The 14958-nt window shown below is 42.6% G+C and overlaps 1 protein-coding gene across 2 annotated transcripts in view; it reads right to left on the bottom strand.

Annotated features, from left to right (window-relative positions):
• FRAS1 (Fraser extracellular matrix complex subunit 1) overlaps window positions 1-14958 on the bottom strand; it is a 461113-nt gene that overhangs the window by 93405 nt on the left and 352750 nt on the right. The window contains exons 45-49 of one of the 2 annotated variants that reach the window (XM_073017428.1): window positions 14733-14921; window positions 13168-13287; window positions 12705-12881; window positions 503-627; window positions 67-207 (exon numbers count right to left, since the gene is read on the bottom strand). In XM_073017428.1, coding sequence (XP_072873529.1) covers window positions 67-207; window positions 503-627; window positions 12705-12881; window positions 13168-13287; window positions 14733-14921 — 752 coding nt within the window. Of the gene's footprint in view, window positions 1-66; window positions 208-502; window positions 628-12704; window positions 12885-13167; window positions 13288-14732; window positions 14922-14958 lie in introns of both variants that reach the window. The other variant, XM_073017427.1, reaches the window with a different exon arrangement.

Below are 14958 nucleotides of genomic sequence, written 5' to 3'. Positions count from 1 at the left end.
AGCGATAGCTGCCACCAGATCAGCCTCTCATTTAGCCAGAGAACCCAGGGGAGGAAGCGCTCTTACCTCTGTGTCAGCATCCACCGCCTTAAGCTCAAACTCTGTGATGGTCTTCCTCACGCCCTCCTGCACCCGCAGCCCTGAGTTCTGTACGATGGGCAGCAAATCATCGACAGGGTGAAGAGTGATATGGAAAGTCTGAGTTACCTAGAATGGCAGGAAAGTGCAGGTGGGACACCTGTCCCTAGCACCTACCCAACAAGTCCAAGGTAGGTGCTCTCTACTTTCCCTTTCACACATTTCTGGCACAAGTCAATAATTAGGAGCCCCAAAGTGAGTCCTCTTGGGCAAGAACCAAGCTGGCTACAGAGGCTGCCCCTACTCCTTGACTGAGAGCAGAGGAAAATGAAGCTCTCTTTTCACCAGTCACTCTGCCTACTCCATTCAAAGAAGATGGTGAGGAATCAGTACTTTTCAAGGATGGAGTCCAGTGCTCACCTACCTCATTGACTCCATCAGACAGTGTAAAGCCGAAGGCATCTGAATGTTTCTCAGCCTCACTAGAATGGACATACTGAACATTTCGTGAAGTCAGATCAGCTTGAGTAAAGGAACTAATCTGGATACCTAGAAAAAGGGGAAGAGAGAAACAGAGAGGATATTAAAATGCTAGCCATACATCTAAGGCTAGGGAAGTGTCATACTCTCACCAGAGAGAGAGACAGTCCTTTGTATTTTTCTTATAGCATTTATGTCCTGCTCTTGAGGACCTTGTGTTAAGAGTTGTTTGTGGATACAAGAGCATATATTCTGTGGGAGAGCATGTTAACTTAATTATAGTGGCTTCTATGTGCCAAGCCAACAGCAGGTGTTCAATCAATATTACTCTTCTTTCTCTTGGGGTTTATATATGCAGGTAAAATCTGTGAAAGGTAGAGTCATTGTCTTATTCTCCAAGCCCCTCTCTCTTCAGTTTTATATTCCCCCAAGCCTCACAGTCCTTTCTGAAGACCTACCCTCATTTTAAATATTGCATAATGGTTTAGCTTTTAAACTAACATTACAGGGCGTGGCTACACATGGCTTTGTCTCTGTGATTGGTAAGCCATCCCTGGCTGCCATAATTTTATTGGATATTCTTCAAGGTTCCTTTCAACTCTCAGGTCTACGATTCTAGCTTCTCCCATCCCACTTTAGCCAGTCAGGCAGTAACAAAACTTACCGCATGACTTTGGGGCATGAGCAATTATTCTATACCAAATCAAAAATGACCTGGAAAAACAATACCCTTTAATAACATAATAGAGAAAAAAATCATGTTAAATTTTTTTCCAGAGTCATTTTTAAAACAAAAAGTTTGAAAGAAATTTTAAACAATGGTAAACTATCCCATGAATGTGCAATGTCTCTGTTTTAAATGCCTCACAACATTTAGCAAAACAACTTGGAATTGTTGCTTCTATCTTAGGGCTGCTAGGGCTCATACCCAGGTGCCAATCAAGACTGAAATGCAAATCACATCTTTTCATCCTCCAGCACAAATTATCTCCTTCTATTCTGGGTTTTGAGGTATTAATCCATGTAACCTAGCCCTTTAGTTTGGCCCTGAAATTGATTTGCTGTATTCTGGGTTTTATGATTTGTCATTGTTAACCTACAAAGAAAACAGATTCTACATTGACTCATATATTTAAGGGTGACACCAGTATCACTGCTGTATCTTTAAGAAGTAAAAAAAAAAAAAAAAAAAAAAAAAAAAAAAAAATCAACCCACATGGTTTACATTTGCATCTCTTCTTATCATCTGAAATTTGTCACGCAGATACAATAGCCTCCCGAATATGGGGGCATTAATTTTTTGATGAGGCATTTTATATTTCTGTGCTTGCTACATCAGTTCTTGACAGGCAAGAAATGTAGCACCCTGTCTCATAGCTTTGTCTTTTGGCTCTGGACAGAAATCCATACCATTCTTTAAAAATTTAATAACTTCAGACTGGCTGTACTGAGAAATTTAAATCTCTTCCCCCCGCTGTGAATCCATTCTCACAGCTCACAGGAAAATCTCATTTGGATTCTCACCACCAACTGGTCACCTAATTCACTGTTCCCTTTATGGAAGTCTAAGACTGATTAAGAAAGGTGATAGATTTTGCCTTCCTCTTGAGATTGATTTTTTAAAATATTTTTTATTGAGGTAAAATTGACACATAATACATTACACATATATAGAGTGTGCAATTTCTTTTTCTTTTCTTTTCTTTCTTTTTTTTTTCTTGAGATAGGGTCTCACTTTGTTGTCCAGGCTGGAGTGCAGTGACACAATCTCAGCTCACTGCAACCTCTGCCTCCCAGGTTCAAGTTATTCTCCTGCCTCAGTCTCCTGAGTAGCTGGAATTACAGGCACACACTACCACCATACCTGTCTAATTTTTGTATTTTTAGTAGAAACTGGGTTTTGCCACGTTGGCCAGGCTGGTCTCTAACTCCTGATCTCAGGTGATCCGCCCACCTCGGCCTCCCAAAGTGCTGGGATTACAGGTGTGAGCCTCTGCCCCCGGTGTAAAGTGTGCAATTTCATAAGCTTTGGCACACCCAGAAACCATCACCTCATTCAAAATAGTGAACCAATTCTTCAACCCCGAGTTTCCAACTTATGCTTCATAATCCTTCCATCCTTCCCTTTCCCATCGCCTACTCCATCCCAAAGCAACCAATGAATTGCTTCCTGATGCTACAGATTAGTTGGCATTTTCTCTACTTTTCAATAAATAGAATTATATAGTATATACGATTTCATGGCTAGTTTCTTTCATTTAGCATGCTACACATATAAAGCTGCTGTGATAATTAGTGTGCAAATCTTTGTATGGACATCAGCTTTCATTCTTCTTGGTAAATCTCTAGGAGTGAAATGCCTGGAATATATGTTAGGTGTATGCTTAATTTTTTGGGAAACTGCTAAACTGCTTTTCCAAGGTGGTAGTACCATTTTATATTCTCACTACTTTGCACGAGAGTGCCAGGCTTGACCTTAGTGGGACTTTCCTAATTCAATCTAGCAAACATTGAGCACCTATTATGGGTGGAACACAGTTTAAAGGCTGCTTATGTATGTTGAATTTTATCTTTTAACAACTCTGGGAGGTTAGCACGTTACCTCCATTTTGTATATCAGGACACTGTAATTTATATAATTAAAATGTTATGGGACATACCCTATGTCACATAGCTAATAAAAGGGCAGTGCTGAAATTGGAACTCGAGGCAGTCTAATTATAAAGTTTACGCCTTCTAGGAGCACTTTTTGTAAAACTCATCTAGGTAAGAAACCTCTTGAATTTCACTCTTCTTCTTTAACGCTTTTTCAATATGAAAGTAATATATGTCTATTAAAGAAAATGTGAAAAATCTAGATATGTAGGAAAGAAATATCATTCATAGACTTACCACTCAAAAAAAAAACCACAATATTTTTGAGTAGTTCCTTCTAAAATGGTTTATTGGCTGTACCCTCTTTCTTGTCTGAAATATTGATTTTGATGGGTTTTAATATTATCGTTTAAATGACACTCATAAATATGTGGCAGGGGTAACAAGTTGCATCTAGAACCTGAGTTTTAAGAGGACAAGAATTTTTCATGTTTCTTCACTGATGTGCACCTAGAATAACCCCTGGAACACAGTAAGTGCTCAAACCATATTTGGTGAATTAGTTTAGATTATCCACTATAATCTATACTTAAGAGGTTCTCTTGAGCACCTACAGTCATGCGCCACATAATGACATTTCAGTTTCGGTCAACAACGGACTGCATATAATGGTGATCCCATAAAATTACAATACTGTACATTTTCCATGTGTAGATATGTGCCGATACACAAATACTTACCATCATGTTACAATTGCCTACGGTATTCAGTATAGTAACACGTTGCACAGGTTTGTTGCTTAGGAGCAACAGGCTATGCATATAGCCCAGGTGTGTAGCCGGTTATGCCATCTAGGTTTATGTAAGCATACTCTGTGATGTTCACAAAATAATGAAATCGCCTGACAATGCATTTCTCAGAATATATTCCCCATTGTTAAGCAATGCATGACTATAGTTTCAATCCTCATCCACTTTTTATTTTTAAAATTTTAGCCTTTGCTAATTGGGTTTTGGAAGACTTCATCTGCTCATTTGCCAGCAAGGTGGTGTTTCTAATAACATATTGTCCCTACCGCTGTCACAGCAGGTAGTTGCAGTTTGAAATATCTTGAAGGGTTTTAATCCCATTGAAGGTGTTTTCAATCACTAACCTGCTGGCTAAACTACGTATCTGGCAGTATTATGGAGACCCACATTAACCCTGTCAGTCTTTCCAATTCCCCTGGAGGGCCAGCATGCCAAAGAAAGCAGAGTCCAGGTCAGGGAAATGGTGTGGAAATAAAGCATCTCTGAAGAAATTGCCTTCTTAACAGCTTGTTAGATGATGCCTCAGACCTCCCGCTTGCAGCACAGCTGTGGGCAGTTCCATGCATGTTACCCACGTCCTATCTGAAGCTCATCCTGTGGGAGACTCTCAGCCTTCTTGCTTCAGGATTTTTGCAAAGCCTCTTGTGATGGGTTGAATTGCACCCTTTCCCTACCCCAAATTCACATGTTGAAATCCCAAGCCCCAGTATTTTAGAATGTTGCTTATCTGGAAATACTGTCAATGTAGATGTAATTAGATCACATGAGGTCATTGGGGTGGACCCTAATGGAATATGACTGGTGTCATAAAAAAGATAAATTTGGATACAGACATATCTAAACAGGGAGAACAGCACATGAACGAAAAGATGGCCATCTCCAAGCCAAGGAGAGAGGCCTGGGGCAGGTCCTTCCTTCACAGCTCTCAGAAGGAGCCAGTCCTACCAATACCTTGATCTCAAACTTGCAGCCACCAGAACTGTGAGGCAATAGATTTCTGTTGTTTAAACTGCATATTCTGTGAAACTTTTTAATGGTAGCCCTAGCAAGCTAATATGCCTCTGCTCTCAGGGAGAACCCAAACCAAGACAATGGGTGCATCCTATTTTGGATGGTCTCGCAATACTGAAAGAGGTTGGAATAAAGAGAAAATGAAATAATACCATTGCTAAAGCATCACCTCTGAGAACTGTTTCCCAACTAACCCCCACCCCTCTCTTAGGTGGAACCTGCCATGCGTGCTTTGGGATCCCCTGTCCTCTGCCATGTTGCTACCGAACATATGTGTGAATTATGTGTGTACGAAATTATGTGTGCCCGGCTACCAAAACACATGTGCACATATTTGTCTACACACCCCCCACTTCCAAAACTAAGTATTCTCTTGTAGCAGCTACTCAGTAAGTGTTTGTTGAAGGGAGAAAGGAAGGCAGGGAGAAAAGGAGGGAAGGAAGCAATTCTAATATGACAAGTACCATATGTATGTAATTACAAACCAGCCTATAAATAGAATTGCACTGGGGTCCTTTTAAAAGACACTTATATTTTAAGCCCCATCTCTAGGAGACTGTATTTATTGGTCTAGGTGGGGCCCAGGCATCATTATTTTTAAACACATACCACTCACTCAGATGATTCTAATGTGTAACATTCTAATCACTCAGGTGATTCTAATGTCCAAATGGAGCCGACAACACTTGATGTAATAGAAAAGTAGAAACAATGATCAGAAAACCTGCTTTGATTTCTTCTTCTTTTTTTTTTTTAATGCTTTCTTTCTGTTCTATATGAGTCACATAGGCTAGTGTAACACACTGCCTTATTTCATTGTATTTTTTTGTCATCTCTATAACTGGAAGAGTCATAGCCCCCTCAGAGGTAGCAGATAAAATGGTGGATGACACTAACATCAAGTATTCGATCTTATTTGATCTGTGCAGTAGTGGGGGCGGCGGTGGTTATGTCTGAAGTTACATGAATTCTGCAGGTTTAAAAAATTATTTTAGATTCAGGGGTACAAGTACAGGTTTGTGACAGGGTATATTGTGTGATGCTGAAGTTTGGGCTTCTGTTGATCCTGTCATCCACATAGTGAACACAACATCCAATAGTAAGTTTTTCAGCCTTTCCCCCACTCCCTCCCTCCCTCCCTAGTGTCTAAGGTTCCCAACTTTATGTCCACGTATACCCAATGTTAAGCTCTCGCTTATATGTGAGAACATGTGATATTTGGTTTTCTGTTTTGAATTCTGCAATATTTTTAATAAGAGAAATTGTGTGGGTTTACTGACAAAAGAACTATTTATATCTGGTGAATAAAAATAATGCTTCATATGACTGTTACTAAACTGGTAAGTGCTAAGGGTTGGCCCTTAAACTGCAGTCATGACTAGGTAGCCTAAAGGGGGCTTCGTGCTGTGATTTCTCCATAAATGAAGACATGACACAGACTAGCCTCCACAAAGATAGAAAGCTAGTGAGGAATGAGGATTATGAGTGGGCTGAGGATGCATGTACAACTGAAGAGGTTTAACTATCCCGTAGCTCACACATCCCAGGAGGCAGCCTGGACTCCAGGGTAGTCTGATTTATGGAGGTGGCTGAGTCAAAGCCCAGGACATTACCTGGAAGTTCTCGCTTTGACCTCTCTCTCTCTAACTGTGCATTCCCTAAGGACAATATTATCTGCCCAAGCCACACAGGCTCTCATGATGCTGTCCCTCCATTTTGAAATCTTGTTGAGATGATATTACGACTTCTGGACAAAATGTCCACTTCCCTGAGAACTTTCAGAAGTGGCCTTAAAAGGTCAACTGGGGTAAGGAAGGGAAGAGATGCTTGTTTGAAAGGTGGTTTACCTTTTTTAGAGCTTTAATTTAGCTCCTTTAAGAAATAAGAACTTGGCAGCGAGTACAAAGTAGAAAGTGGAAAATTTGTGGGCGACACCTTGATAAGTTAACTCTTAGCAAGAAAGGGTTCCCTGCAAAGTTTTGTAACAGCCAAAGGATTTAAGGATTTAAGACGTCTAGACTCGTCCTCGAGGGTACTCACTTTCGTGGGTACGTCAGTGATTAGTAAATAGCTGATGAAAGGATTTTCAATTTGATGAGGGTAAAGCTCTTCATCTGCCTGATTTTAAGATTTAAGAGCAAGATACGATCCCGAGAATGGTTAAAACAACAATAACAACACAGGGGTTGGTTCCACATTCCCAGAAGGGTGGGGAAATACTCTTTGTAACCTGTGATTCACAGAGGCTGCATGAAGCTAAGCACTGTACACAATGCTTTTCTTCAAGCAGCATCTCTCACAGAATCAAGAAGCTTTGGGGGCTGACCAGCGAGGAGATCTACCTCTGGTACCCGCTGCCGCTGCCCTCCTGTGGTGCAGAAGTCCTTCCCTATTTGCTTTTGCTAAGCACTAATGTCATCTGAAAAGTTTATTTCCGGCTCTGGTTCAGCTTCGGGTGGACTCCACAGGGGGAGGAGAGCAACTGTGGCTTTCCTCTGGTTGCCCACCAGCAAAGGGCCTTTTAATGGGTCTCTAAATGCCTTTAGAAATTCTGGCAGATCAGAGAGGATCTTTTCTTCATCTGGCCAAGCAGCCATTATGTCACTTCAGGCTTTGAGGAAGGTGTGTTGTAACTGGTGAGGGGAATCCAGCAGGAGGTAGCCCTCCTTGAAATATTGCAGAAGCAGCAACTACCTAACTGCTGAACGAAGCATGTGGGGTGAGACTGAAGTGAGTAAGGTGTGGAGAGTTGTGTTGTGTTGAGAGTTGTGTTGTGTTGTGTTGAGAGCTGTCTTTTGGAGCTCTACTGATTTCAATATGCTCTACCAGGAATAAAGCTAAAAGTAAGAACAAGGATTCAGACTTAGGATTAGATGCCACAGCCTACTAGTTCTCACTAATCTACTACTGGCCTTTTAGACAGAACAATTATTTGGTTCAGGGCTTATCCCATTCATTGCAGGACATTTATTAATAGCATCCCCATCTCTACCCTCTAAATGCTTGTTTAGCCACCATTAGCCTTCATCCCCATCTGAATCAGTGTGACAACTTGTACCCTAGGGGTGACAACCAAATGCCCTATCCCTTGAAAACCAATGTTGTCCTGGAAATAACTATATCCCAATATTACTCCCCCCTGCTTAAAAAAGATATGACTCCTGACTGTTAGTTAAGTAATTAGATACCCAGTTAAAGTCTACATTCTCCAGCCACCTCACAGCTTTGCACGCATATGCTCTTGCCACTGGAAGGTGATATATGTTATTTGAGGCCTGGCACAGTGGCTCATGCCTATAAACACAGCACTTTCAAATGCCGAAGCAGGCAGATCACTTGAGGTCAGGAGTTCAACACCAACCTGGCCAACATGGCGAAACCCTGTCTCTACTGAAAATACAAAATTTAACCAGGTGTGGTGGTGTATGCCTGTAATCCCAGCCACCCAGGAGGCTGAGGCACAAGAATCACTTGAACCTGGGAGGCAGAGCTTGCAATGAGCCAAGATTGCACCACTGCACTCCAGCCTGGGTGACAGAGTGAGATTCCATCTCAAAAAAAAAAAAAAAAAAAGTGACGTGTGTTCTTCAAGTAATGCTCCTAAAAACAAAATGGATATGGGGCTCCCCTGGCCTTTTCTTCCTTTCTGCTGGCTGGGGGATGACCACAGCTGCAGCATTCACCTTGGCCCAGAGGTGGAAGCCTCACATTGAAGATCACTGAGTCACCTCACACCCCTGGGCCACCTGCCTTTGGATTACTCTGAGAGAAAACGAATGTCTTGTTGAAATCATTGTATTTTGGGGTCTCCTTGGTCCAGCAGCTTAGCTTCTATCTTAGTTAATATAACTCCTTACTCTCATATCCCAAGAAAAACAAGGTCTTTTGGGTCTATTGACAGAGGGAAACCCTGATGTGAGGGTGTGGCCTGCTCAATCTCGAAAAAATAGCGCATACAGGGACTGGACTCTCTTCGGTGACAGAAGGCTCAGGTCTGTCTTCTGCACAGTTTACATAGGCAGATGGCTCCCTACATCTCCTATGGGGAAGAAGAGATTTCCCCACCTTTTCTCTCTACAGAGGACAGTCAATTATAATCAGCTGACCAAGCAAGACAGCATCAAAATAAGTCTATTTCCCAGTTAACCATCAGGAGGGTGTCTGCAGCACCAATGATTAATAATAATTCCAGGAGGCGTCTGGTCCCCAAATAAATATCTTGCCCTGTACTACAGACACTGGCCTAGAAGTTGCTCTGCTCTTCTTGGAAATAACAGAACCCCCACCCCCGCCTCCGCTTCCCTCAACTCCAACTTCTGGTAAACCCATCGTCACCCATGGAGACAAGTGGGGTGAGGTGCTGCTGCTTTTCACTAAGCTGTAGCCACCCGCCTTCAGGGAGGCCAGTAAGTATTCAACATGTACTTCCTCCAAAGGGAGACTTTTGACATGTAAAAACAACCACCCCCATGAACATTTTCTCATGCTGGGGAGGTAAGGAAGGAGACAATCCTGGCAAAATGAAACAGAAGGGGCTCAGTATGGGGTTGGTGATGAGGAGGGCAGGGAAGTCATGCTCTACCAGCCATGGGGAGGGGCGCCTCAGAGTAATGAGAAGAGGGCTGGAACCTTGTATCTGCTGTCTTCAGAGTTACTGGAAACAGGCAGATTGACAAAACCTGGTAGGGACTGGGAAAGGTGTGAATTAGGAAGTCAAGCCTATCGGAAAAGGGCACCTGAAGGAACCATCCCAGGTAGAGAGCATCCCTCCACTTCTGGAGGGCGCTGCTCCAGGAGGAGGAAGCATGATCACCTACTGGCCTCTCCTGAACCAGAGCTGGCTTGGTTTCAGTAACCAGATTTTCAGCCCAGGAAACGCTGAGGACTGTGAAAACAGAAAAAGCAAATTTGGAGCCCCTGCCTCCCCAACAGGACTCTTAACACAGCTGGGGTCAGGGAAGAGCTGGGACTGCTACTGATCAGCAGGGAGGCAATGGTAGTGCCTTGTGGAAGCTCAGAGCCTTTGAAGGCTCTGCACCGTGGGGATGCGCCGCCTAACACAACAGCCAAGTCTGCCCTTTCATCTTTGGAGAGATACAATCAGCAGCCTTCCAGAATTCTGGCGGAGACAATTAGCTCGTGAATTCTTTATCTAATATCTCAGTAGCCAAGGTCTTGGGGGTGCTGCTCTGCATACTTCCCCCAGGAACTTACAGACAAAAAGGCAGGTGACCTGCTCTAATTCCCACTAGGGATTTTAGCCAATTTGTCCATCTCTCTGTACGCCGTCCTGCCACACGTACAACACGCCCTCCTCCACCATCGCTCTGGACCCAGATGCGGTCTGCCTCCCTCACTTCCTCCATTTGATCACCCTCCACCTTTTAAAGCTCATCTCTCCCAACTCTCCCCTTCATTCACTCTGCTGCAGCCACCCTGGTCTCCTTGCTATGTCTCGAACATGATTTGCCTGATGGAACCCGCCTCAGGATGTTGACATTTGCTGATCCCTCTGTCTGGAATGTCCTTTTTTTTTTTTTTTTTTAATGTATCAGCATGGCCAGCTCCCTGGCTTTCTTCAGATGCCTGCTCAACTGTCATCTTATTATTAAAGAGGCCTTCCCTCACCCGCTTGCTCTCTGTGTTCTCCTGGGAATACCCTTACTTCTCCTGGACACTCATCACCATCTGACACAGCATATATGTGCTTGCTTCCTTGCTGTTGAAATCCTTGCATTAGAAAGTGAGTACAATCAGGGCAGGAACTTCTCCTGTTTTTCCATTTCCCTGGTTGAATTAATGAAGACTCTACAACCTAAAATATGAAAAGAATCCATGAAGCTCTAAATCTCCAACATGCTGTCACTGCCTCTATGTTCCAAGAAATAAAGATCATTCTACCTTTAGATTGTCTTTTTTTTTTGAGATAGGGTCTGGCCCTGTCACCAAGCTGCAGTGCAGTGGTGCAATCACGGATCACTGCAGCCTCAAATCCCAGGCTCAAGCAGTCCTCCTGTCTCAGCCTCCCAAGTAGCTATGACTACAAATGTGCATCACCACATCTGGCCTTTAAAAAAAAAGAAAAGAAAAGAAAAGAGGCCGCATGCAGTGGCTTAAGCCTGTAATCCCAGCACTTTAGGCGGCCAAGACAGGTGGATCATGAGGTCAGGAGATTGAGACCATCCTGGCTAACAAGGTGAAACCCCATCTCTACTAGAAATACAAAAAATTAGCTGGGCGTGGTGGCGGGTGCCTGTAGTCCCAGCTACTTGGGAGGCTGAGGCAGTAGAATGGCGTGAACCCGGGAAGCGTGAACCCGGGAGGTGGAGCTTGCAGTGAGCCGAGATTGCGCCACTGCACTCCAGCCTAGGCGACAGAGCGAGACTCTGTCTCAAAAAAAAAAAAAAAAAAAAAAAAAAAAAAGAAAAGAAAAGAAAAAAAAGAAAAGAAAAGAAATGGGGTCTCACTACGTTGCCCAGACTGGTCTCAAACTCCTGGACTTAAGCGAGATCCTCCCACCTCAGCCTCCCAAAGTGCTGGGATTACAGGTGTGAGCCACTGCACCCGGCTCTAGATTTATTCAGAAAATATCTCTTGTCACCCACATCCATTCAGCTCCCAACTTGTACAGGTTCTCCCCTGAAATTCCTTCCTTTCTTCCTTCCTTCATTCAACCAACAAATGTCTATTGAATACTTACTAGGTACAGGAATTCTCTCTCACATTATTCTCATCTTACTATTCTCATGGCTGCTGCTCTAGGTGAAACCCCACTACCTTCTACCTGGCCAAATGTGAAAGTTTTCTAACCCCTGCCACTGCCTCCTTTTTCTTTCCTTCAGTTCATCCTGTTAGACACTACCTGATGAATTTCACTTTTCTTCCTTGCTCAAAATTCCACAGTAACTCACTATTGCTAATTAAATTAAATAGAGGTTACTTATCCCAGCTTCGAAGATCCTCCATAAACTCTCAATCTATGCATGAGCCCCATCTCCTACTATTTTTAGAATATGTGCTTCAGTTAAATTGGCCTACTTGTTGTTTGAATGTGCCTTTCATGCTATTCCCGTCTGTGGAAAGAATACAAATTCTGTATGCCCAAACTCTGCCTTCCAACGGCACTCTTAAATGCGACCTCTGTGCACTTTCTCACCCAATGTAGCCTCTCCCATTTTTAAACTCCTATAACACCATGTTTATACCTTTCTTAAAACACCTGCCATATTTCCCCCTGAGTTATGGTTACGTGCAAAGGTTCCTTTTCTTACCCAGTAGAGAACTCTGGAGGGCAAGGATTGTATCTCATTCATCTTCACTTCCTGAGCAGCAGCTAAACCAGAATCTTGCTCAGTACACTTGCTCACTCACTCTTCACTGGATCGAATTTTTAAGCCCTGCAGAATGCCTTGCACAAGTGCTCAAGGGAGTATAGATGAAAAGCAGGATGCAGTGTTTGCCCTAAAGGAATTTATCCTCTAGTTATGGAGACAAGATTGCATACAGAAAATTTTACATGTAATTTTTAATTTACCTTCAGGGAGTAATCATTAAGCACCTGCTGTGTGCTAAGTATAATACAAGGCAGTGCATAATGGTCAAAATCAGTGAGGCAGAAAATAAATATGAATTAAGGCAGATTCTAGGTATACATGACACATGATGTGGCTGCCCTCAATACTTACTAAGGCCTAAGTTTTGATTCAATAAATCAAGAGATGATAGACTTACCTGGTGATGTTGCATGTTCCAGGTGGCCCAGCTGGGGCTGTCTGGTGATTCTGTAGATCAATTCTGTAGGGCCACTGTCCTGGTCAGTGGCCGACAGCTGCAGGGTGGTGATTTTCTTCACTGAGTTTTCATCCAAGACCAGTCCTTTATTGGTGATGATGACTGGTGGGGATTTGTCTTCTGAAAATATCAGAAATAGTGCTTTGAAATGGGATCTTCTCAGCCTCCTTTCTTTAATTCTAGGCCTGGTGCCAAGAAGTAAGATCAGAGTCATCTCTAGACCTGTGTGTTAGACAGCACACCAAGGAGCCAGGGGTTTGTGCAATAAAAGGGGTATGATTTTCAGTTTCCACACCAGCTAGGTAAAGGGAAGGACTCGAGCCTTGAGGCGAACAAAGTGTAAACTATGTAACCTCAGAACTGCTAAAATAGTTTTATATTAGAAAATCAAATGTCCCTTTACCTAGAACGCTGATGGAAAATGACTGGTCAATCAATCTGTTGCCTTCTCCATCAACCACATCAAATTTAAAAGCAAAGCTTCCGCCAGGTTCTCCTGTTCCATGACTATATTCTACATGGCCTATAAAAAGGAAAAAAAAAAAATCAAGGTTTGCTATTAGTGCTTTCTGCCCTTATTTCTGAAGCAAGAGGTAGGAATTCAATTGGTGTTCACACCAATGAATCAATTCACACCTTCCTCGCTTTGACACTGCTTTTGACATTTTAATCTAAAGTTTTCATTTCCTCCTTTTCCTCTCCCACCATCTACTTTCTCATAACCAAAGACCTTCTCACAGCAAAATCACCCCAAGTGACATTTCTCATGGTTAAGGCCGAGCCTTTTTGAAAGATCAGCTCAGCCTCTAAGGATATCTCATGAAAACTAGATCCACAAAACTGCCCATGTGTAAATGTGCACTGACCACACCCACATCACCTGGAGTGACCCTATCATATATCCGAATCACAAGGTCAAGAAGACACAGAGCTGCACCTCACGTTCTCCCAGAACTCTTCACTTTTCGTTGCCCAGTTCATGGAGCAACATGAGCTATAGCCAACCAACTAATAAATAAACTCCACATAGAACTCAAAAGGATCTAAAGGGAGAAGTACAACAAAAATGTATTACATTTTTGTTAACCTACTGCATCACTTAAAAGCATCTATCAATTTGGTTATGTAAATATAACCAAATCTCTGAGAAGAGGGGACTGGTCTTATCTTTTAAAAGTAGACACTGACACATGAAATAATTAAGGAATTACTTTCCTTTTGCCTCTTCCACTCCCCTTCACTAAAGCGCAGTCAGGTCCAATGAGAATTCAGCTGCTGTCAATTTTAGGGTTAGTGTGTGGGCAGGACCCTTGTTTCTTATCAGCAGGGGTATATTTCCACTTCTAAACAGAATTGCACATAATCACAAGCCTTTGGATTACTTTTTCCCCAATATATAACTTTTTTTTCCCTTTTGTATCCCTGAAAGCACCGTACAGTAACTACGTAGCATTTAACATTTATGCCTTTATATTACATCAGCATTTCCTGCAGGAGGGATGCGTCATGGAATTTCCCCAGGCAGCTCCGATTTATGCCCTTCCATTTTGCTTAGTTCATTAACTTGTGCTCTTTGGGGAGCTGAAAAGAGATATAAATTGCTCACCTAAGGAAGGCATAATTTTCACCTTAATCCATCCCAACTCACTTCTCTTTTTCCTTCTCTCTCTCTCTCATATACACTTTTTAGCATCACAGCAAGTCAAAATAACTTTTTCTCTCCATAATACCTGCAAATGCCATCAACGCTAAGTCAAAGCATGCACACATTTTAACCAAGAAAGACAGGCCTTTTTCAAAAACAAAAAAGAAAAAAAATAAATGAGAAAACAAGGAAGAGAACAAATGAAGCTCTTCAAAACAAAGAGTGCACAGTTTATTGCCACAGACTACCAGACATTTAACTGTCATTTTATTAATGTAGGTGCAGTCTACGGAAGCCTGGTAGGAAGAATATAACTGGCTGACCTTGGCTAATGTCTGCCTGGGTGAAACTTCGGACAGGGCCTTTAACAGAAATTTGCTCTAGGTTGCCATGCTTCACCATCTGCAGGCGCCCTGCACCAGGATCTTCCTTCATGATGTACATAACCTGACGATCATCTGACTCAATATCTGCCACTTTCAGGTGCTGTTCTGTGATGTGTGCTACAGACCCTTGGAAGAGAATGGAAGAGAGTAGGTTATTCCCCAA

Source organism: Chlorocebus sabaeus, chromosome 7 (assembly GCF_047675955.1).
Source record: "Chlorocebus sabaeus isolate Y175 chromosome 7, mChlSab1.0.hap1, whole genome shotgun sequence".
Classification (NCBI taxonomy): Eukaryota; Metazoa; Chordata; class Mammalia; order Primates; family Cercopithecidae; genus Chlorocebus; species Chlorocebus sabaeus.
Note: the sequence above shows the minus strand (reverse complement) of the source record. Positions and strands in the feature narration are given on the sequence as shown.